Below are 26,793 nucleotides of genomic sequence, written 5' to 3' on the forward strand. Positions count from 1 at the left end.
TATATATATGTATGTATGTATATATGTATGTATCTATAATGATATTTCTATTCATATTTAGACGTAGTTCTGTAGTGGATAAATAATTAATGATTTTGACACATTCTCACCTACAAAGGTGTAATTTTCGGGAAGGAAAAAAAACAATATGTATATATTTCCAGTACATTAGTTAGGAAAGTATCATCAAACAAAATGACTCGAGGCGTCAAATGTCCTAATATAATAATATATTTGGATTGAGAGAAAAATTGCACAGGTTCTCAAACGATGGGAAGAGAAATAATAACTCAATACAAATTGAATTGTTGCAAAATTCTACCCAAAATTATATCAAGTTGGTGAATAATATTTAAATTTACTCAAAACGACGAACTCCATGAAAGTTCTATGGTTTGGAAAATATTACATTGTTTTGTTTGAAATGACTAAAACTGTATTATAATATCAAGTTAATATTATCTGAAGTTAATTAAAAACGTATACCAATTTTCAAAATCTAAAAATTACCTAAATTAGCTACTAGCAAAGTAAATTAAGAAGATTTTTTCAAACCGAACAACAGTGTCTATATATATTTTTAAGTAATTTTTGGGTAATTTTGTTCATTTCAATAATAATTTTAAGAATAAATCATAAACCGAAGGGTTTGGCTTTTATACTCCCACTCTCTTATTTTATATTAAGATACCAAAAGCTTCTCTAAGAATATGCCTATTAATATCATTTCTTGTTAATGAAAATTTCATCAATTTTAATTTTATTAAATAAAATTTAATTAATTGAATATACCCATTACTTTTCATCCTTGTTGAAAAAAAATTGAATTAATATTAAGTGAATAATAATTATTAATGTTATTAAATTTTTTTGTGAGTTTAATGAATTCCTCAATGATTGATATGCTGTGATATGTATATATGTATATATGTATATATTATCCTGTGTATATAGTTATTGCCCTATGTTCTGATGACAATTTAATAATCATATGGCATGATATCTACATGGCAATTACCATCAGAACTACCATCAACCCCAAACTACCAAAATGATGTGATCCTCCCTGATATATCGAGCTCAGTCGATACGTTTATGATAATTTCAAACATACATTAGGGTGGTCCTTAATATGGACATTTTCGAATTTCCTTGCTCCCAAGGGCTCAAATGGTTCCAAATTGATAAAAAACAATTCTTTGAAAGTTTTAGCTCTTAATATTAACTTTTAGATAGTGCGCAATTCAATCAAACTTCGTATGGAAATAGCATGGAAAAAATTTTGAAAATTAAAAAAAAATTTTTTTTTAGGTATAGCTTTGTGAAAAGTGAAAATTCGTGTAACTTTTTATTGAAAATTCGACGCTCTGCAAAATTTTTGAAAATTTTTTCATCCTATTTCCATACAATACTTTGATTGAATTGCGCACTATCTAAAAGTTAATATTAAGAGCTAAAACTTTCAGAGAATTGTTTTTGAACAATTTGAAACCATTTGAGCCCTTGGGAACTAGGAAATTCGAAAATGCCCATATTAAGGATCACCCTAATATACATACATACACAAATTTGAGTACTTGAGGAACCTTTCTTAATGTTGGTTTATTTTAACTGTTTATGTTTCTGAGAGTCCATGTCTCTAATCAGTAAATGTTTTCTCCTTTATACCGAATAACAGTTTGGTAATCACTACAATTCATTTTGACATAACATTTTGCATTACTATGGAATAATGTAAATGTATTAGAAATTTACATAGAATTTATTAAAAGCAAACTATATTGTACAAAGCTCATGTTTCTGAATTTTATCTCTAATCTAATTCTTATAATACTTTTAAATTCGTGCAAAATAGTTTAAACTAATAACTTAATTTTATATAATTAATTTTATCAATTTGATTCAAACTACAATTATAAAAAAATTGTCTAGCAGAGCTAAAATTTTAATAAAATCACTTAAAAGATTCCAAAAACGTGTAAATTTGACTAAAATTAAATAAAATATTATAGTTTAAGACCTAATTTTTTATTTTAAATATTTAATCCTGACTTTTTTTAATATTCAAAATATCCCAAGAATATGTCAACGACACATTAAATCCTACTTTTTATTATTTGAACAAGATTTTTAACAAATATTGTGACAAAAAATTTAATCCTGTTTTTGAAATGCTTTTCGATGATGTGGTCGTTTAGACTTTTATTTATGGACGATATAATATTTATATATATATATATATATATAGGTATATTTATATGTATATTTATACATATTGTGCATATGCTTATGTTTATTATGCATTTATGTACAAATACATAAAGAAAAGACATAAATTGTAGATTTAGTTTTAATCCAATGCTTCCGTTGTGTCGACACACCTTTCTTACTAAATATAAGTAAATATATATATATATATATATATATATATAATATATCTATATATATATATATATATATATTATATATATATATATATCTATATATATATATATATATATATATGTATATAAATATATATATATGTGTGTGTGTGTGTAGCTGAAGTGGTGATATTAAAGTCAACTACCATAAAAATCTCCTTAAAAAAGTACCACTAAAATAATTCTTGAATACGATGGTTCATATTTCAGTAATTCCAATTTCATTTAAAAAAAATGTGCGATGAATAATTCTATTTCATAATATATATATATATATATATATATATATATATATAAATATATTACAATTTAAATTTCCTACCTTTTCCCGCCCAATTTCAAATTTGTTTGATACACGTCCACCACCTGCAACAAAACCAAAAAAAAATCTATTAAAAAAATCGTTAATTTCAAATATCAAATAAATCATTTATAATTAAGATATTTATATAAAGACAAGATATAATCAATTTTCGAAACAATAATGATGGCTATTATTTTCGCATTATGTGGTGAAGATTTCAATCTTGCTTTGTAAATTATTTAACTCTTTTTCAATAATCAAAGGAACGTTTAGGAAATTTGATCCTTATCGAAAAGGATTTATATATATGAGGATATTATCCTGTTACACCTGTCTTTGGATTTATAAATGAATATTCACTACTAAAATATTAGTAATAATAATTGAATTAAATAACATTTCTTCAAACTTTTTCTTCTGAATCCATTTATTTCGTCTGTTTGTTTCTTTTTCGTCGAAATATATGAATATGAAACCTTTGATGATTTGGTACAATAATAATAGTACAAGTCTCGTACTGCCAATTATATTTTCCATCTGAATCCATTCCCCCCAAAATATTATAAATAATTTTTTAAAAATCTTCGATGATTTTAACGACGATTTCTTGGGCAGTGTTATTTGTTGGTCGATTGGAGTTGTAACTGAAATTTATCGTCGGCCACATACTGTTAAGCAGCCGGATAAAATATATCGTCGAAAAAAATATATATAATAATAAAGAAAAGATTAAGGAGCGAAGAAAATGAATAAAAGAATTCAATAAAAGATAAACAGCCAAAGATCGACGAAGAATAAGTCGAGTTGAGGTTGGCACGAGGAGTACAGGTGTCGCCGATGATGGCAGGAGGTCCTTGTTCAGTTTTTGGTGATTTTTGATCAATTTGTGACAGGGTAATAATCAATTTCTGGTAGGTTTAGATAATTTCCATCAGTTGTAGATACTTTTGATCAGGTTGGAATCAGTTTGGTCACTTTTTGTCAGTTTTAGATGACTTCAATCATGTTCAGATCGTTTTGATCAATTTCTTTTAGGTTTGGAGCATGAGTAGATAATTTTGTTCAATTTGTTAAGTTTAGGTAATTGTGATAAATTTCTGACAGGTTTAGATAATATTAATTAATGCTTGATAGTTTCTATCAATTTCAATCAATGTTGATCCATTCCAATCATTTCCATCAACTCCAACCAGTATTGATCAATTTCATCAATTTTGGACAATTTTATTACTTTAAATTTCCCCAATCTAGAGAGTGTCTTTTATTTAGTAGAAACTTTAAAAGCATCTCAAGGCAATTTTATTTGACGTCATGCGTTTTATTACGTCACGCTTGTCACTTTGTTTGAGTGACGCGAGGATTTTAAGATTTCGAGAAAAGTTGGATGTCGGATATTTAGAAATATATTTATATACATACAAATGTATAAATAATAAAAATAATTTTGTTGATAGCCGTAACTAAAAGGTGCGGACAAGCATGATTTATAATTTTCAATTCAAATTCTTAGTATAAATATATATATATATATATATATTTTGTATATAATTATATAATATAATATATAAAATATATATATATATATATATATATTTTATAATCCAAGACTCTACCATTCAATATAAATATATATATATATATATATATATATATATATATATATATATATATATATAATATATATATATATATATATATATATATATATATATATATATATGTATATATTTATATACAAAACTTTAATGAAACTTACTATGTAGTTGTACAAAATTGAATAAATATCATGGATATGAAGGAAATTGATGAATTCAGCTTAAAATTGAATAGAATTCATCAGATTTTATTAAAATTGATCAAACTGATAATTGATATCACAATTGACTAAAGTTCAACAAAATTTATTAAATAAGCCTAAAATTCACAATATGTGTCTAAAATTGACTTGCTTAGAATAGCTTCGAAATTTATTTAGTTTGAATAAGTTGCAAAATGGTCCTAAAACCCAAAATTAATCGAATAAATAAAATCAACTAAGTCCAAAATTGACTTAAAAAATACAACATTTAATAGGAAGGTACAATTTTCACTATTTCTATAATTGACTTGAAAAAAAATTGGCTAAAAATTTGTAAAATTGGCTGAAAATTTGACAAATAGCCTTAAAAATCACAAAGCTGATTTACAAAGTCCAACATTTACTGAAAAATATCCAAAACTAAACAAAAATGAATGAAAATGAACAAAGTTGGAAAACGCCAAAAAATGTCTGAAAAAGTACAAAAATGGTCGAAAAAATTCAAAACTCGCCAAGAACTACAAAATTAGGTAAAAATTAGCAAAATTGACTAAAAAATATAGAGAAGACTCAAAATTGGCTCAAAAAAGTCTAAAATTGATGATTGAAAAAAGGACAAAATTGAATAAAAATAAGCAAAATTGAATGAAAACGTCTACGATGTCTGAAAAAGTTTAAAAAAGGGCGAAAAAATTCAAAAGTAGCCAAATTCAAACAAAATTAAATGAAAATTAGCTAAATTGACTGAAAAATTCAAGGAGACTCAAAATTTACTAAAAAGTCTAAAATTGATGATTGAAAATTTGACAAAATAGAATAAAATTGATCGATAAGAATGAAAACGTCCAAAAATATCTGACAAAGTTCAAAAATGATCAAAAAATTCAAAAGTACTAGAAAATTAATTGAAAATTAGCAAGATTGACTGAAAAATCTAGAGGAGACTCAAAATTGACCAAAATAGACCAAAAAATCTAAAATAAATATAGGAATAAATTAACAGAAATAAAAATTAACTGCAAAAATCTAATATTTGAAAAAGCATTTGAATAATATTCTAAAATTTATTTAAAGTTAACTGAAAAACTTGCAGAATATCCAATATTTATCAAAATTGAGCAAAACTGTTCAAAATTGAACCAGATTAAAAACGAAAAAACAAAGTTATAAACAAATTAACAAATTTATCTAAAAACTCAAACTCATAAGATTTGGGTTTAAAATATATAAAATTTGATGTCAGGCGGTTGTGACATGGAACAAAATTTGGAAAAAATTAAAAGCAAAAAATTGGAAGAACATTTCATTTGCTTTTAGCATATATATATATATATATATATATATATATATAAATTTATAATATATTACCCTTGTCCTCTCACATAAAAACCAAATTTACAACTTTTTCAAATTACCAAAATAAAGTATCACCATCCCTCTCTTCCTCCTTTGAATTACTAAAGTGCAAGCGAGACAAAACCATGAGAGGGCCATAAGATTTTATTGTATGAAGAAATATCATCGTTAAGATGCGGCGATTGATGCAAAAGGTAAAAAACTTATAAAAATAAAACAAAAAGAATGCTTTTTGGTGTTTCTCTTATTTATGGCATCACTTTTATTACTTGTCAAGATATTAACAAGACGAAGGAGTGAGATGATAAAAAATAAAGTGCAAATTTAAGGTATATATCTTAAATATCTTGGTTAAATTTTTCCTTCTATCAAAATAATAAGATAAGAACTTTTCCAATATTTACATCTCCTATATTTATTGAACTTTAAATAAAAGCACATCCAGTGGTTTCCTATTATTGAAATTTACTTGAACCATCAAAGGGTTAACCACAAAGGCTGTAACCACAAAGACATCCTCTCCTCCTGCCCTTGTTCAAAAAAATATTAAAAATTCTAAGTCGTCATTGGTAGATTTGAATAACAGTAGTATAAAAACTCAAATTCCACTTTTACCAGCTTGGATTGGAGTAATTCATCTTCAAGAACTACCCTTGTCTATTAAACGCAGGGGATGATCCATTATATATATATATATATATATATATATATTATATAACTGTATTTGGACATATGTCTCCAAACCTGTCCTCTGAGAATACCATCTTGTAATACCAAGGGGTTATTTTACTATATTAGGGGTAGTTTTGACTGGTATATACACTAAAGGGTGCTGACTTTAGTAATATCTGGAACTAAGTAAGTGAACCATTAGGTATTTAGCCCGCTGTACTATTTATAGTGATTATGAAAAAAATTTAATTGCAACCTTTACAATTTCTAAATTGTTGCTGTGATATAAATAATATACTTGACTAATTTAAAAAAAAAAATGAAATCTACAAATCTTTGATTTAAAGTATTCCTCCTCCCCTTACCATCCAAATTTCTATTTATCATTTTAAGGGCAATAATTATATTAAATTTTTACAAAATTTCAAATCTCAAAAGTATTCCCTATCTGAAATATTCAAATAAGCCTCCCCCCCGTGCCCCCTTTTTTATTTATTGTGTATTTCCCCCCTGAGTTAGTTTAAGGGCAAACAAGCAAACAAAGGGGGTGCATTATATTATAATATAATTCTTTTTCGAGAGGGATGGAATTTGTGTTTCCTATTACGTAATTCGTTGTACTACAAGGATAAATTATTGTTCAGGGGTGTGGTTTTCGGAAGGGACTTCTCTTGGAAATAAGGACTTGCATTGGGGTTTGTTTTTAGATTTTGTGGTTTGGTTACATAAGAATAAAGGATAGGAATAGATTCTAGAGTTTTTGCTATTTTTTTTAAGAAATATGTACCTATCGAACACGAAATTATTGTCGAAAATGTTTCAAGGATAATCGAGACAAAAATGTTAAAATTTTGAGGATAATCATTGCAAGTTTTTTTGTGATTACGAACATTTTATCTCTATATGAAAATATTTTGTTTTTCTAATAACTTATTTAGATAGAATCAAACAAAACATTTGTATTGGAAAATCAAAAAAAATAATATAATATAATTAATATAAAAAGATATCTAAATATAAAGGGAGATAAACTCTAAAGGCTCAAAGACCAGTCTTAAAAAATGATGTATATTTTGATTGATAAATATATGCCAAAAAAATTAAAGATCACCCTAAACACTTTTGTCACTTTCAACTAAGCTCGATTTAGTAACATATTTAGTTAAGAAATCTTTATAAAATATATTCTCATATGAAGCTAGAACTTAATCATAACTTTAAAACCCTTGTCCAAATTATCGGAAAAAAACTAAAATTTTGTAAAGAATATTCCCAAATTTTCACCAAATATACTTCAATTATTCTCAAATTGATTGGCAATAAAAAATTTGACGTAGCAACATATTTATTTAACAATATTTAGAATAAACTACAGCATTTGCATTTATTTCGAATCATATACTGAATATGTGCAAGTCGAGGTAAAAATTGTCATAAAAACAACATTTTTGTAAACAAGATTCCCAAATTTTTACCAAATATACTTCAATTATTCTCAAATTGATTGGCAATAATAAAATTGACGTAGCAACATATTTATTTAACACATTTACTATAAACTACAGCACTTGCATTTATTTCGAATCATATGAAATATATGTGCAAGTCGAGGTAAAATTTGTCATAAAAACAACACTTTTGTAAAAAATATTCTCAAATTTTCACCAAATATACCACAATTATTTTCAAATTGATTGACAATAAAAAATTTGACGTAGCAACATATTTATTTAATCATTTTTAGAATAAACTACAGCGTATTTTCAAAATATACAAACTGAAATTTTGCATGTCGAGGTAAAAATTGCCATAATTTCAAAACCCTTGCACGAATTTTCCCAAATTTACACTAATGGGCACTTAATTCTAAAACTTAATTTATTTTGTCAGTAAAAAAATGAAAATAAATTTACAGGACTTGCGTATAATTTGTGTGTGGAAATTTTGCACAACTCAATGCAATGCATGTGCAAATGTGTGTTTTGCATGAAAACCCTCAGTGTTCTAGGATTTCTAGGACAATAATTGGCAACATATGCCCTTTATATATAAATTGAGATATATCCGAGCAGACTCAGAGATTCGCAAACTATAGTGGTGTAGTCGTTTTGAATTATTGATTGGTAGACACCGGCGCATGCGTTTAGGAAAACCACCTAGGGATAAAGGATACACACGAATATATATATATATATAGATATATATATATATATATATATATATATATATTATATATATTATATATATATAGATATATATATATAAATATATATATATATATATATATATATATATATATATAAATTTACCTCTGTGTCTAAAATTACCCTCAGTGTTTGATCCCGATGGTCAATTCCCGACGAGAAGGTCACTAATGCATTTCAAGCTCATAAATATTTTCGTAACGATTTCCAAACATCTGCTCATTATTCTCAAAAATTTCTCCAAAAATATCAACACGCGATCATATTATATTATACAAAAGTCGAGTGTTACGGTAGTCCTTAATAATAATACACATTTGAATATTAATTGGCAAAACGACGACGACTAATTCACACGTTTTCGTAAATTGAGCCGTTAGGAATTTATAATGGAATTTTTAATGTGTGATATTTAATGCGAATGCGGCCCTGGATGTTTTCGTCTATTCACGCATTTTATTCCAAAATAAGGAATTAATGGGATTTTAGAATTCATAATTTAGGAAACGGCTTTATTGCTTCACGTTTCGTTAAACACGTTCGGAAACGATGAAAAATTTATATTTTAGGAAGTTTTTAGTACTTCAAGATTTTTATTTTGAGTGGCAATATCATAAGTAGACAAAATCACGATTTTCAGCAGCAAGATTTTTTTTAATTTAAATTTAAATATAGTAACATATTTCTAAAAAAGTTGTAAGTAGAAAATTGATACGAGCATTTAGAACTGATTTCTAAACTAAGGTATACCATAAAAAATATTTTTAACTCTCCTTAGAGTAGTTATAAAGTAATATTTGCATATTACTTATATCTTTACGTTTCAAAGTATTCTGAACATTTTAGCTAACCTTAGAAAAAATGTATGTGTGTATTAGGGTGGTCCTTAATATGGACATTTTCGAATTTCCTTGCTCCCAAGGGCTCAAAAGGTTCCAAATTGATAAAATACAATTTTCTGAAGTTTTAGCTTAATATTAACTTTTAGAACATCGTATGGAAATAGGATGGAAAAAATATTGAAAATCAAAAAAAAATTTTAGGTATAACTTAGCGACAAATTATGTATAAAACTCATTCATTTGTTCGCTAAATTATATCTATAAACATTTTTAAAATTTTTGAAAAAAATTCCATGCTATTTCCATACAAAACTTTGAATTGCGCTCTATCTAAAAGACAATATTAAGAGCTAAAACTTTCAGAGAATTGTTTTTTATTAATTTGGAATAATTGGAGACCTTGAGAGCAAGGAAATTCGAAATGTCCATATTAAGGACCACCCTAGTGTGTATGTGTGAGAGTGTGTGTACGTGCGGATATAATTTTTCGAGAGCACAGCTTAATCCAATCAATTTGAATGATTTAAAAAACATTCGATTACTATTGATGGAAAGACGTGCTGATTAATTTTTGCTCTCAAAAACTTGGAAGAAAACTTGTATCTGCATGTACATACACACACATACATACATATGGTCTAAGGTAGGTCAAAATGTTCAGGAGATTTGAAAAGTAAAGATTTGCAAAAAAAAATTTCCTCTATTTTTTTACCCTAAAAAATATTGCAACCTGATGTGATCCATCATTCCAGTTTGCGGGACAAGCCGTCGGTGATTACATGATTTAATAAAAATTACTGAATTATAATAAAAATATATTTATAATAACAAATGTATGCGTTTCATATATCCTATATAGTAAATGTAACGATGCTATTTCCGATAGTATTTATTTTATTGATAAAAACCAGCGTGGCATTGCAAAACAAATAAAATTTTAATAAAAATTATCCATAAACAGAACCTATATGTAAGAAGTGTATAAATTAATTTTAAATATAACATCAAAGTTCGTCATATATATTATATAACAAATTACCCCGTGTTCCGTACGCAACCGTACGTACGCCAAAATGCATCTCAACCTGAAACGAGGCGTTGATCAAGGTTGGGCGACAAAAGGCGTGCTGGTTAATCTTGGGACTACTTTGCACCGATGAATATCGTATTTTAAATATTTTTTATTATTATAAATAGTTGTAATTGTTAAATGTAATAGTTCATTGTCGCTGATTGGTAATTTTCTTTATTTATTTAATAAATATACTAAAACAATACAAAACCGTACGATAAAGTAACTTGTGAATCGGTTTAATAATAATTATATGATTTTCGTGTGCAGTTATTAATTTCTATATAAAATTATAATATATATATATATATATATATATATTCATATAATTATTATAATTATCCTGCCATATGCGCATTGAATCCATGTTATTTTTTTTTTTTGGTGCGAGGGAAAAGAGTGTTTCCGACACCGACACACAAAACGAAATAAAAATGCATAAAATAGAAAATTATGTCATAATTAACGATCTAATTAGCGTGAAATGGAACTAGGCACGTATTTATGAATTCATAACATACAGGACCGCATTTGAGAACAAATTTTAATCCCGTTTTTGTTTTACATTTCTTTTTCAATCGTTTATATCAAAACAAGTATTATCCCTTTTATTCCGAGTTGCCAAATGTAATTCCGGCTACTGTTTGTTCATTTTGTCCAAAACACGTTTTGCAATTAATCCGATTTGACTGATGGACTTTTAAAATGTATAAACGGCTTATTAAAAACTTATTATTTTATTTTATTTTATTTCATTTTATTTCGTGGAGGTGAATGCCCAATTTAAAATAAATTGCTCGAGATGATATGAATTAGGACTGATGCAGAAGAAATATAAAAAACACAGATGAAAATTAAGAGAAGGAATCGTCAAATCAAAATTTGTGAAAATAGGATGCTACTTATAGGAGCTAATTGAGTTTTGAGCAAAAAACTGGTTAAATGTTGCAATGGGATACCTACTCTGTATGGATCAGAGACATAGACTCTAGAAAAAATATGGTATATAAACTACTTCAAGAGGAGGAACTGGAAAATACATTTTTGTTTATTTATTATAGCAATCTATACAATATAAATTAGGCTAAAATTTTTGACATTATGGAAAATGCGCGAAAAGGATAACGATCTACTGATATATAGAACCTTTTTATTACAGTATTCTAAGAAAAAGATAAAATGATGCGATAAAATTGCAAAGAATTGGAGGAAAACTACCACATTTTACCCATATTTAAAAAAGAGTACATGGTCAAATAAGAAGACAAATTGAGGAAGAAGAGAAAAATGAAAGCCAAAGAAGGACTGTACTGACGTGCCAACTAAATCTAGACATAAAAATGAAAAAATATTCTGCAAAACAAAAATGTTATTTCCAAAAAAAGCGATTAGCAAAATGGTGTATGGAATAAAAAATTTAAAAAAAAACTACTTATGAGAAAACTGTTTGTCTCAACTTGCTCAAACCAATGATTTATCTTTTCATTTCGATCAGAGACATGAACCAAAAACAAAGTCGGAGAAAGGAGAGATAAAATAAGGAAGTCACCAATAAGAAAATATTGCAGATTCACCAAGAGATTTTGTTGTCAGAAGAAACCAGGATTAGATTCATATTTAAAAAATGTGAAAAAAATAGGTTAAAAGAAAAGTAATATAGAAAGCCTAGAAGATGATCAATTTGTATAAGAAGAGAAAATATAAAAAACTGAACATGGTGGCACAAGACACAAAAGTATAGAAGAAAATTCTGGAAGTAAAACAAGGGCAAGAACAGAGTTAAATAAAATGGGATGCTTTAAAATAATAATTTAAAGTCTTGTAATATTTTAAGACGTTCCTCAAGACGTTTTCAGAAAAAAATGACAAAAAATCGTGTTTTAGCAACCACACACATACTTTGTTCAAAGTTGATGCCAAACGTTTCAGAACGACTTGTAACATAAATTAAGCAAATCAGATTTTCAAACAAAAATGTAAATTTTTCCTTAGAAAATATAAACAGTTTAAATATATATTAAATGTATTGAAAAATATATTAATAAAACATATTCGAGAAAATTATATTGTATCGTGTGACTTCACGCTCACTTATTAGCAATTAGCGTCAAAACATTTCAGCATGAAGAAATCAACACATTTATATATAAATACATATATATATATATATATATATATATATATATATAAATGTATTTATAAATGTATTGACTTTATAAATATTTTTGAAGGTTGAGCATCAAGTTCGCTCACACTTTTTACATTGTATTTTTAATATTCCCCTTCGACCATAAATTAACTTCAGAAATATAACGCCAGGTAAAACAGATATATCAGATATATATATATATATATATATATATATATATATATACATTAGGGTGGTACTTAATATGGACATTTTCGAATTTCCTTGCTCCCAATGGTTCTAAATTGATAAAAAACAATTCTCTGAAAGTTTTAGCTCTTAATATTAACTTTTAGATAGAGCGCAATTCAATCAAAGTTTTGTATGGAAATAGCATGAAAAACATTTAAAAAAAAATGATACGAATTTTCACTTTTAATTCATTTGTCGCTAAGTTATAACTATTTTTTTTTTTTTAATTTTCAATATTTTTTCCATGCTATTTCCATACGAAGTTTGATTGAATTAATTGCGCACTATCTAAAAGATAATATCAAGAGCTAAAACTTTCAGAGAATTGTTTTTTGTCAATTTGGAACCATTTGAGCCCTTGGGAGCAAGGAAATTCAAAAATGTCCATATTAAGGACCACCCTAACATATATACATACATTTGTAATATATACATACCCAGCAATAAAAACAACGGAAGCATATTTAAGATTCAGGAAAAATTATACGTAGCATTATACGTATATAAGTTCATAACAATTATCTAACATTTATTTCCTTTATTTCAGGCGAATGTTTCCGACTCTTCGAGTATCCTTCTCCGATCTGCCCCTGGCGTCGTCGTCCTCCTGCACCAGTGGCGGCGGCGGAGTTCAGTCCTCCTCCGTCCGCTACGCTGTCCTCCTGGACGTCGTAGGGACCGACCTGAGGAGGTACAGGTACGCCTATCACAGGTCGTCGTGGCTGGTTGCAGGCAAAGCAGATCCTCCTGCTCCTGCCAGACTCTATCATCATCCGGACTCTCCTTACAGCGCGGAGCAGCTGAGGAAGCAGGTCGTCTCCTTCGAGAAAGTCAAGCTGACCAACAACGAACTGGACAAGAACGGACAGGTAAGGGAACAGGGGATAGATGAAACATAATAATAGATCTAAATAGAGTTTTTGAGTTTTGGACTGTTAGTCGTCTACTTGTACAACCGAATCAGTTGCATCCACTACTAGTGTCCTTAAAATCCATTCTGACTAGAGATGGGTAACTCACTCCGGAGTTATCACTCCGACACAACTCCTCCCTCGGAGTGAATCCGAGTGGAGTTGTTTCACAGAATTTGTCATATCCGACTTTCCTAAACTGGTATTAAATCTGTTAACTTGTGCAGACTTTTACTGTTTTTGGCGTTTTTGCTTTGGGAAGGAAGCGGTCGCTTTCTCGTCTCACAGGCAGTTTTATGACCTTTTAGGTATAAAACTCAAAATAATACCAATGTGTATTTTCCAGAAAACACAAAAGTATTAGTTCAAAGATACAGAACAATGAAATTGTGTTCAAGTGTGAATAGCTCAAATGTATAATTTACTGAATAGTACGCGGTGAATGACGGCAATCAGGAATATGCATACCAAAAAATTATAAAAAGTAATACCAATAGTATTTAAGCAAAAAATATTTAGTATTATATTATTACTTTCACACAATTATATAATTTTGTAAAAGTAATAATATGTTATTCGAACTAACTGATATAATATTGATTCTGCAGAAGTATTATCATTTCGTGAAAATATTTAATGATAAATGTTTTGCTTTCATTACGAAGTTTACTACATAATTTTTATATGAAATTAATCTAAAAAATACATTATTTTCTCACCAAATGAAAATAATTAAATTGAATTTGATTCTCTAGTTTTGCGTTTTTACTTTGGCCAACTCTTGTCATCTGGTCGACTAAAAAATTGTACAACCTGTCATTTATTTGTGATTTCTTTAGAAAAATTATTTTATTGATATTTATTCATAAATTTTCATTTCAAATAATTAGTGGGATTTGACAAATCCTTAGATACATAAACAACACACTATAGAACACATTTGTGTCGAGCAATTCGCTTTCAAAGTTGTCGGAGTCGTGGAGTTGTTAAGCGGATATAACTCCACCATGATGTGGAGTCAAATCGGAGTCGATCCGGCTTCGGATATGATAAGCCCATCTCTAATTCTGACCAATTATCTTAGCCGGTATTTTTGCAAAACTTTGTTTAAAAACAACAAAAACAACCACTGGTCTTTTTTAAATTCTCTGGATCCTTCAACCGCGCGACTTGCAGAAACGCATGGAGTGATTTTAATGAAGCAATTAACACGTCCCATAATTAGACGAACCGACATCGTCTTCTTCAACTTCTTTCTTTCTTAACGAAGCCACAGGAAAAATGCTTTAAATAGCACTCGACAAAAAATTCACCAACACTATAGTAAATATGAAAAACTAATCTGTTTCACCATTTTTAGGCAAAAGATGTCAACTACAAGCAGATCCAATATGTAATGTTTCATTTATCTTGTGGATTGAAATTATTTCCAAATAATTTTTACCAATCCATCTAATTCCTTTCCCAGTGTTTCACAATTAGCTACGTGCCTCTCCAAGCTCGGTTAGCTATAATAGTTTTCGCGTCTCAATTAGCTTTAATTAAGATTTATGTTAGCATTGATTTGACGAAAATAACTACGAGGAGCGTTATTGTTGCGAACAAAACACTTTAGAACGGTTGGCATAAACGGTTGAATAAACACGCCAAGCAATGAGGAATGAGGAATGAAAAGTTAACACAATTAGTGATGGAAATCAACGATTGAAGTAACAAGTAGAATGGATTAGATATATCTAAAAAGGAGATCTTATATTTATACTTTTTGCCTAAACTTTTTAGAAGATCATCCAAGTTTATTTGGCATCTTTAATGTTTTACTCCGGCAAATGTCTTATCAAATATTTGGTATGAATGAAGTGAGCATAACTTTCTAACTTTGACCAAATAAAAACAATGCCAAAAAACACGACATAGATCACGACAATAGACTGCCAAAAGCCGTCACCATTAATTTGGTGTTATTTGGTGACCCGCCTGATGTCTATGTAACTCCAACAGCAAGTCCTCTAAATGAGGACCTTCTCAAAACAAAGTATCATTATCATTAATTAAAATTTATGACAAATATTGCCTACAGCTGGTTAAAATAAATTCCTTTATGTCCGCTGCCACCAATAATACAAGACTATATTTTATATAATACAAGACTATAATATTTTTGGGTCCAATCAAATAAAAACAACTTCTAAATTAATTTAGACAGAAAACGTAGTTGTTCCACAACCAAGAAAAATCTGAAAATTAGATGTTGACTAGTGGTGTATGACATCGTGCCTTAAAGCAAATTGTTGGAACTTCACGTACCTTAATGAAATATTCGAAAACTTTTAAACGTATTGAAATATATTATTACAAATACTGTAACTTTCATTATTTTTGCTATCTTGTTTTATCTGAGCAAATCAAATGTAAATCATAAATCAATTTATCTCCAAAACATTAACAATCGTCATTTCATTTCGAATTGAATTTCAAAAAAAATAGTTGCCTAATTTACACAAAATTGAAAAAGTGCTCCCAGTCTAAAAGCATCTGCAAATAATTTTGTGCGACATTTTCACTCATACTGTGCTTAGCTTGGCGGCATTTTCACATTTTTTAATAGTTTTCACAAAATTGAAAAAGTGCTCCAATACATAAAGAGTCTAGACGCACTTGGGTAAACATTTGTACCAAAGTGGCGCTTAGACGGTGCTTAGCCTGGGTAATTTTTTCAATTTTTGATCCAAAGTTACAAAAATATTTTATGGAAAATAAAAAAAGATGTAATAATTTTTTATCCTCAAAAGCAATTGTTTTGTCAGTGCTAGCAGAAAGTTTTTCAGATCATTCAAATCGGACTCTTAGTTCACTCAAAAACTGCAATTTTTTGCACATTTAGCTCTGTATCTTCGAAATGGCGGAACCTGTCTTTGCCAAAAACTAATCACCTCTTCTCCCAATCATTACAAATTGAATGTTTTCTTAGATCATTCAAATCCGATACTCCGTTCTCATAAAAACTCTATTTATATTTTCTGCACTCTTTGCTCCGTATCTCCGTAACGGCTGGACCCGCCTTTGCCAAAAACTAATCAGCACATCTTCCTATCAATAGGAATCGAATGTTCTATCAATTCATTCTCCAATGTTCTCATTCTACAATGTCGCCAAGAATATTCCTTATTATGAATATTCCTCGTTGAGAACCTTTTTAGTGATATGCCATCTCTTGCGTGTAAATACGCATATCAAATTTTTCCCTCGACTTTTGCGCCTGCGTAAATACACGTCGTCGTTTTATATGAAGAAGAACAGAGTGAGAAGTAGCATGATGCCCTATTGGTCGATTGCTCTTATCATGAGGAATTTATCACACTAGACATTATTTGAAATGGACGAGAGGAGGGACAATATATATGTATATATATACAGGTGTATCATTGAAGCACATTTATTGTTCATTTATTAATAAATTTTTATTTATACACTAGATGACCCGACAGACGTTGTCCTGTACCCATGTCTACAATTTTTTAATATAATATTTACTTACTTAAAAATAATAATAATCGTTTTTTAAATTACTCTTCACACCAAAATGCATATACATTTATAATATGAGCGATGTTAAATGCAGAACTTGTTTTTTAATAAAATGTTGAGTCTCAATTCCCACACTATATTGGAAATTGAAGTATTTTAAACGGTATAACATAACCATAACTATAACATGACTCTGGTGCTTCATGTTGGATTAAATTAATTTAATTTTTTATTATTTAAGATATCCAAAATTGCATCTTAAACTTCTCCTAATCGATATCGTGAGGGCCGAATTGTATGTATTTATCTTTACTTTCCCATTTGTTGTTATAAAGTGAATTTTTTACGAATTTTAAAAATATTGTGTAAAGATTAGTAAAAGATGCGAAGAAATTATATATTGAAAAAAAAAAACTATATTGAAAATTTTATATCCGAATCTTGTATTTGCGCCCCCTAAGGCGTGCGTTCGTATTTTTCGCACACATCGCATTAAAGATAGGACCGGCCCTGATTAATATTTAATTTTATATCTTAAGTGAATTAATTTGTCAAATCCTGTTCATATGTGTATAATTCAATCTGCCATACATATACTGTATTTTATATTATTTATTTTCTGGCACATCTCAGCTGCTTTTTGACAATAATAATGTAAACATTTCATATTTCTTATTCATAATCATATATTTATTATACATATTTTAATATTGTCTAAGTTCATAAGTAAATTGAAATTTTTGGCAAATGATAGTTTTAATTTATTTTCAATGCAAACAATGACATGTCGTTTTTTGCAATTTTTTCCATTTATTTCTACAATATTGCATATACATCCCAGTACTTTATAATCACATACATCCTAGAAAATTTCCTTAATTTAACTTCACAAAAGATTTATTAAAATCTGCATAATCGTTTAGAAGGAGTATACAGTGAGTGCACGTAATTTAATATGAACTTTACATGATAGCAATACAGCTCAAATTGATCCCACCTTTTAGTTAGAAAACGTTTGTATGAGAAAAAGAAAAGGGCTGTTTTTAGGGTTTTCCCGGCAATTAGTCGTTTTTTTTCTCGCCGTGAGAACCATCCTTGGACCTCAACGAACATTTTAAAAAAATAATTGGCCAAATTGGTCCAGCCGTTGTTGAGCTATGCGCTTACCAACACATTTTTGCAATTCATTTTTATATATAAAAAAATTTGTACCACGTTGATCCCAATTTGATATGATTTTTGGCGAAACTCTAAAATATGGATCATATCATAAAAGAATTTCCAAATCCCATAATGATATATTATAGATGTTTCCGAGGTTCATTATTCCAAGTTTAAGGTTTTCCTGAGTTTACTCCATTTACCAGATTTGGAGAACAAAATTCTATAATGACCTATTAAAGATGTCTCCCAAGTTCAAATTACCAATTTTAAGGTTTTCCTGATTTCACCACATTTACCAGATGTGGTAAAATTTGGCAGAATAATATTTGACAACAGAAATAAATAAAAACAATTTATCTATTTCTAATTCTAATTTTTCCTTCCCTTACAGATTGTTCTCAACTCAATGCACAAGTACCAGCCCCGCATCCACCTGGTTCGTCTGCCGACGCAATCGACGTGCGTGCCGACGAATCCCCAAGAGCTGGAGGCGATGGAGCACCACACGTACGTCTTTCCCGAGACCATATTCACGGCGGTGACCGCCTACCAGAACCAACTGATAACCAAGCTGAAGATCGACAGCAACCCTTTTGCGAAGGGGTTTAGGGACTCCAGTAGACTTACGGACTTCGACAGGTAAGGGAAAGATATTATATATAGAATAATTATTTTTTTTATCCCAGACAAGGTATTTTATATACATATGCAATAAGTTTCTGTTATATCTTTTCATGATGATGCACTTTTTCACATCTTTGTGTATTAGTTAGTTACTCTAACTTTATTTTCCACTTAATGAAGGCTCGAATGTTATCCGAAACGTATTGATATCAAATAAATATTTAACAAATTCCTATCATATTAATATCAAATTAGTATACTTAAAAAAAATCATATACTGATGGATTTTTAGGCTTAGCTTGATCATAATATGAAACTCCTAGTATTATTTTCTTCTAAGCTAATTGTTCGAACTCAAAAGGCACATTTTAGCAAATTCTTGTAAAAAACTAATGACTGCCATTAGACCTGTTAGTCTCTAATAAATATAAATATATTTGTATTAAAAATATTCAATTTAGGACTCATTTTGAAGAAAAATTAATAAAATCCTCTTTTATACTAACTGCACAAAAATAAATTCACATACAAACCCTAGACAATATTAGAATACCCCTTTCATATAAACCAAATAATCTTGCACAAATTTAAGAACATGACTTTCAATTGTTTTAACATATCACAATGTCAAAAAAGTTAGGTTATAAATTTGTTAATAATTTTGTGACTAAAATAATGAAAATATGTCAATTCTTTGTGCAAGACCAAATGCATTGATGGTATTGATATTTTTCAACACATGAAAAACAGGTTTAACTAATTTTGTTCAAAAAAACTAATGAAAATTACTAAACCTTTCAATTAGGTTAGTCAATAATTTTTGTTGAAAATAAACATGTATAAACTTACAATTTATGGCTCATTTTGTAGAAAATACAACAAATCTGCGTTTTATACACAAAAAAATAAATGCACAAGGATAAATTAACAAATAAACTAAAAAAATCTGGCAAAGAATTAATAGGACTTGTTATGGCAAAACTCAATGTCAATAAGGTTAGGTTATAATATTTTTAATAATTTAAATTCTATTATTTGTACAAAACCAAAAGTACTTATGAATACTATTAACATTTTACAACACATAATCAACAAATTAACATAAAAACTAAAAAAATCTGGCAAAAAATTAATACGACTTTTATATTTTTTGACCTAACGCCATGTCAAGAAGGTTAGGTTACAAATTTGTTGATAATTTAATTTGACGATTTTTGGCTTATTTTGAAGAAAAATGAACAAAAATCTTTTTTATACGGAACAAACTATCTGCACAAGAATAAATTCACAAAAAATCCTAATAAATCATGTCCAAAATTAACAACAGGATTTTTACTAATTTTGACATAAGGCCATGTCAAAAAGGTTAGGTTATAATTTGTTAACAAAATTTAACAAAAAAGCAAAAAATATGAAAATTCATTGCACAAATCCAAATGTACTAACGATATTAATAATTTTTAACACTTAGACAGCATATATTAACAAATTTTGTGTAAAAAAAATGGATAGCTCCTTGTAATCCTGGCAGGGAATAATTGTTCAATGTCAAAATATGAATAAATTTGTATAAAAACTTACGCTTTATAGCTCATTCTGAAGAAAAACCTGCAAAATCCTCTTTTATAATCAGCAAACTAATTGCACATGGATAAATTCACACAAAACTCGAAAAATCTTGCACAAAATTAACAACAGGACTTTTATTTGTTTTGACAAGTCGCCATCTTGAAATTGTTAACATAAATTGTCAAAGGAACGCGATAGTGGCGCGCTATGCGGGTGGACACGTAACTAATAAAAAGGATAATTATAATATATTTTAAAATATTAATATCATCAATTACTAATTTCATTTACAAAACGCATCCTTATACCAATTAAAGCCCTTCGAGTGTCAATTACATAAAATTAGTTTCACCTAATATTACTTAACTTGTCAATTAGGTTAGACAAAAAATTTTGTAAAAAAAGCGCATGTGAACATGTAATCTATAGCTCAATTTGAATTTTTTGTTTGAATTATACAAACTGTACAAGAATAAATTCACATATAAACCTAATAATCTTGTACAAAAACCCACAGCCATCTTGAAATTGGTAACTTAAAACTGTCAGATGAAGGCGACAGTGGCGCTCTATGCGGATGAACACGTAACTAAAAATAGGATAATAGAATAGAATATTTTTTTCAATTATTCATTTCATTTATAAAACGCATCCTTATGCCACCAATAAGAGCCCTTCAAGTGTCAATTACATAACATTAGCTTCATCTAGTACCACAAGTATTAAATTTTAAATATCGCAATATTATTAAAAACAAAAGCGTAATAAATAAATCTCGTCGTATGCGAGCGGCGCTTTTGTTCGGTCGCGTTCCCTTTGATCTCGTCGGATCATCAAGAACAGTTTATGTATCATTATCACAAACGCTTTATTTTTAGTATTTTTACTCTCTGCTCGTGATACTTCTTCTTTGGGGCTTCTTTTTCTTTTTTTACTCTTATTATTACTTTTTTTTACTCCTTTTACTCGTTTTACATCTATTCGCGAGACCGGCCGAGAGGCGCAATCGGCGCAACCGGCGGACAGGCGGACCGTAGGGTTATTAGCGTTTTACACCTCGCCCGGCCGGTCAATGAATGATACACGACGAGAGGAGATTATTTTAATGATAAATTTGCAAAGGACGGATTTGAACACGAACAATAAGGGTTGGAACAATATTGTAAATATATTAAAAATATCTGACCATATAAAACCTATCTGAGACGCACAAAATTGACCAAAGCCTTGGGGGACATCGAATTCTTAATTTTTTAAAATCTATTCTGAAGTTCTTTGAGAAAACCTCGACGAAAGGTCAAATCCAGTCATTGCAAATTTCGCATACACACATATACATGCTTTTCCTAAAATTGGTCTCATTCCAATCATAATAAATTCAACTCCAAAAAACATAAACTTTGTTCTAGCCATATAAACACTAACTGCTCTTCTGAAATACTAATTTGTGTCCAAAACTCTCAGTGCCCAAATCCACATCCATTGTTCCTCTTCTTACCATCTTATTCTCAATTTTTTTTAAATTCTTTTCTCCCATCAGAATGCGTTATTCTTAATGAAAGTTCGTTAATTGCAGAGGCGTGGTAGTTCACACCTTTAGCAATTTATGAATTTCAGCAAAAAACATGTTGAGCAAGCAAAAAAAAAATATTTTGAAATATGTTATTCGTCTATATACAACGTAGAGAATTTTTAGATTCGCAATAAAGCGAAAAAAAAATTAAAAGTTTTCGCCATAAAGTTGTTTTGGGCCTCGAGGGCAATTTGAGATCATTTATAATAAAAGGCGTAATAATAGACAATATTATAGGTGTTTTTTGCTTTGAAAAGTTTTGTTTTTATGCTGTTATTAATTTTGATACGTTAAGAAGTTTGGGAGATGATAATGTAAATTTTCATACCATTTAATATGTGAAGCAAATTGTGATTTTACTTAACAGCTTATATTTTTGATTGGTGGAGATCAAAATTATAAATTTAGTATTAATGATATCTTCTATATATAAAATTAAGTCGGGTTTTCCTTCCTGACGAAATAACTTCAGAACCCACGAACTGATTTCGACAATTTTGCATTCGTTGGAAAGGTCTCGGGCTCCGTGAGGTTTATAGCTAAGAAAATTAGTGGTGCATGGCATCGTGCCTTAATTCAAATTGCTGGAACTTTACGCACCGTAATTAAAAATTCGAGTAATGACATTAGTGAGAATTTTCAGAATTATACTTGGTTAAGTCAACGAACAATTCTTGCCGCAAAGTATAATGATGTACACGCACTGAATTTCACCATTCAATCAAAAGTTGCTGGCGATTTTATGACATACCAATGATTCCGAATGGTCTTCCGTTTGACTTCAAACGATTGCTATTTCCAGTTCGCCTTGCGTTCGCAGTAACAAGTCGCAAGGGCAATCGCTTAGTGTTTGCGGGATAAATTTGAAATTGATTATTTAGAAAATAATTGTTTTTCACATGGGCAGTTTTACGTTGCCTGTTCACGAGTTGGAAAACCATCCGCTTTGTTTGTGTTAACGTCAGACCAAAAAACAAAAAATGTGATTTACCAAAGAGCACTTCATTGAAACGGATACTTTGCGGATTCACTTTCATTTACTTAGAGAAGTTCAACTAAAAAACACTTCATTTTTGTAATCGAAATAAATTCATTACTGTTGTGCAATATACTCAAATTTTTCCTTTTCAAATATAAAACAAACAAAAAATTTCTTCATCTTTCTCAAGAAACCATCTGGTGGCGAAACGGAATTCGTCGGGTTTGCTAGTTTTTTAATAAATATTCCATTATTAGAGTACTCTCTCCTCTGGTGTCAAATTATCATTCGTCCTGTTTGCAATTTTTTCCCCAGTTTTCCCTTTTCCCCGACTGAATATTATATATAAATGTATTGCCTGACAGAAATGGGCGTGTTCGGTATAAAAGAAGTCGAACACCTCACACCGTTGAACTTATTACTTCTCGGCGCCTTGTAATTTTCTTCGGAGCCGACGAAGGAAACATTCAGAGTCAGAGACACCGAGGGAACAAGAGAGAACACTGAAGAGATCAAGGGACCCCGATGGACTAAAAAAGAAATCCATCGAGACAAATTAACACGCCAAAAAATGCCAACACAAAATAATGGATAGACGAAGAGGTTCGAGTGGTGTGTGGTCGGGGGATAGATGATTTTTGGACAGATTAATTTAATTGCCGAAGGAGATACATTTTCTAGATTTCTATGCTGTGTTTTAAGGGGCTTCTATGCTGTGTCACTAGTGTGAAATTTTCAAAAAATCAAATTTTCAATTTTTCCATATTTCGATAGGTTATACCTTTAAAAATAACATACCAAAATTTTAAATCGATATCTTAAATAGTTTTTGGGTCACTGCCATTTAAAAGAGTATATATAGTATATAGTATAACGATCATTTTATCTTTAAACGCGTTTTTCTCGAAACAGCATTTTCCGAATTTGCTGCAGGGATTACTCAAAAACAATTTTTTTACATGTTCTATATATAGTTCTCCGTAAAATGAACTATCGATTTTTTGATCGGATCAAAAATCGAATTTTGGCAGTCCAAAAACGACCAAAATTTTGGGTAAAATTCGACCTTTTTTTAAAAAACGCCGCCATTTTGTCAATTTTTGATTTTTTTTCTTTATCGTAGTTCATTTTACAGACAATATTATCTAGTTTAACGAGAATTTTATTTTTTTAAATTTCATCCACGTAGAAGGCCGGAATCACTGCAGCAGTGAAGGGCCTTTTTTGTCGCGCCATTGGAGATCGACGATAACTTGAAAAATATTTAATTTTTTCCTTCAAAAATTTTACTATGTATTCTTAAAACATGTGTAAATGTATCCGTAAAATTTTGAAATGATTGATAAAGTATTTTTTTTTAATATAAATTCCTAAAAATCACCTTTTATTAGGCGGTTATACTAGTTGTGCCCCTTAATAATTTTGGAAGTCACTTTGGAACTTTCTATTTCAATTCGCAAAAAATCCATTACCGAATCTGACAAAAATGTAACCTTTGACATTTATTATGGTAAAAGTTTTGAAACTTTGCCAAAAGGTACGAAAGTAACATTTGTACAATTATAAAATTGTTGCACAATATTTTTATACATTAAACGTTCCAGTCAATACGTTCCAGCAACTATCCACACGAATCGATATTTCTGTAAAGAAAACATAAAAAGTATTATACATCGTTAGAAAGGTCTCAAAATTCTTAGTTTTTTTCCCATATATCGCAACTTCGAATTCCGAACGGTGTGGCCTACAGGCGAGTTGCAGTTGAAAAATTCAAGGAAAAGTGGAAAATCTCGATACTAAATGTGCAATTGTAAATGCACTTTCAAAACCGGACTAAAAACTCTTCTAAGTCGTGAAAAAGGCTGTGTTGGAACCAAAAAAATCAGGAATTTATTATAGAAGTCTTTGTTAATCTTATTGCCTAATTAAAATTGTTCTGTTTGATTTTAAAGTATTATTTAATCATTTAATTGAAACCTAGTCAAATAAATCTAGTCATGACTTGCAGAATGGATACGAAAACATGCCGGGTACAAATTTGGATAAAAATGTTAATTACTCAAAATATTTATATAAGAAAACATTAATTTTTATTTTGGTTTTGTAACTGCACAAATTGGAGAATACTATACTAAAATTTCACCAAAATAGTTAAAATAATTTTGTCACAAATAAAAGGCAAAATAGCATTTTTAACTTCCCGTAGGGTAAGTTATAGTAATCGCAAAAAAATCGAAAATGAAAATTTTTGCATATCTTTACGTTTCAAAGGATTCTGAACATTTTGGCATTCTTTAGAAAAAATGGATGGATGTATGTGTGTGTGTATGTATGTATGCTTGGATATAATGTTTCGTCAACGTCTTCGCAGGCACGAATCAACCGATTTGAATGGTTCAAAAAACATTCGATTCCTATTGTTGGAAATATGTTCTAGTTTTTTGCGAAGACAGGTCCAGTCGTTTCGGAGATATATGGGAAAAGTGCCAAATACGGTAATTCAGTTTTTGAGAGAATGGAGTACTAGATTTGAATAATTCAAAAAACATTTTACTTGTATTGACAAAGTGAAGAACTGACCAAATTTTCATGAAGGCAGGTCTAGTGGTTTCGGAGATACAAAGAAAAAAGCAAAAAAAATGATATTTGGTGGTCAAAAATAAACATTAGTCGTATGCGAATCAAATTAACAGATTTGATGAAATTTTTAAAAATAATTTTTTTGTTACAATTTTGTTGGGTTTCGTACCAATTTTTTTAATTTTTAAAGTTTCCGAAAAAAACAAAATTTTCAAAAATATACCTACAAAGTTTTATACTTTTTAAATTTACAATTTAGTTTCAAAATGTAAATATTTCAAATGCGTTATTCTAATCGTAAGAAATATATCCTCAGATGGATTCATTTATTACCTCTTGCTGATGTAAACTTTCTCAAGTACTTTGAGAGATAAGATCCTCACTGTATATTTTATGAACGATAAAATATATAGTGATTATAATTATCTATTTGAAAATGTATAAAACAATTATTGTAAATCATTAATTAATTTTTATTGATTACTGATTTTTTTTCCACGAATATATAATTCTGGTAAGAGAAGCTCCAGCAAATTGCCTTAAGGCACGATGATATACACCACAGTTACATTCGTTGAATGTTATCAATAAAGCGAGGGTACAATTTTTGATTAAAGTATAAATTACTTGTGTGTGTTAAAATTCGACGATTCTTACCATTATTACGGTTACTGTTTAATAATATTTTCATTAGTCGAATTAATACTTGAGTATTTATTATTACACTGATGACACGTACGAAAGACGAAATGATTAGGCAATCGACGAGCAAAAGTCCATGTGAATGAATGTGCCGATACTCGAACGAAACGAA

At 29.1% G+C, this 26,793-nt stretch overlaps 1 protein-coding gene across 1 annotated transcript in view; it reads left to right on the plus strand.

Moving 5' to 3' along the window:
- The window catches only part of LOC113367896 (T-box protein H15-like), an 87,550-nt gene that overhangs the window by 55,994 nt on the left and 4,763 nt on the right, over nt 1-26,793 (plus strand). The window contains exons 4-5 of the mRNA XM_026609470.1: nt 13,599-13,920; nt 19,046-19,293. Of these exons, the coding sequence (XP_026465255.1) occupies nt 13,599-13,920; nt 19,046-19,293 (570 nt within the window). The remainder of the gene's footprint in view (nt 1-13,598; nt 13,921-19,045; nt 19,294-26,793) is intronic.

This window comes from Ctenocephalides felis, unplaced genomic scaffold, assembly GCF_003426905.1.
Source record: "Ctenocephalides felis isolate EL2017-DRISC unplaced genomic scaffold, ASM342690v1 CF-g0.4_SCAFFOLD_01170, whole genome shotgun sequence".
In the NCBI taxonomy this organism is placed as follows: Eukaryota; Metazoa; Arthropoda; class Insecta; order Siphonaptera; family Pulicidae; genus Ctenocephalides; species Ctenocephalides felis.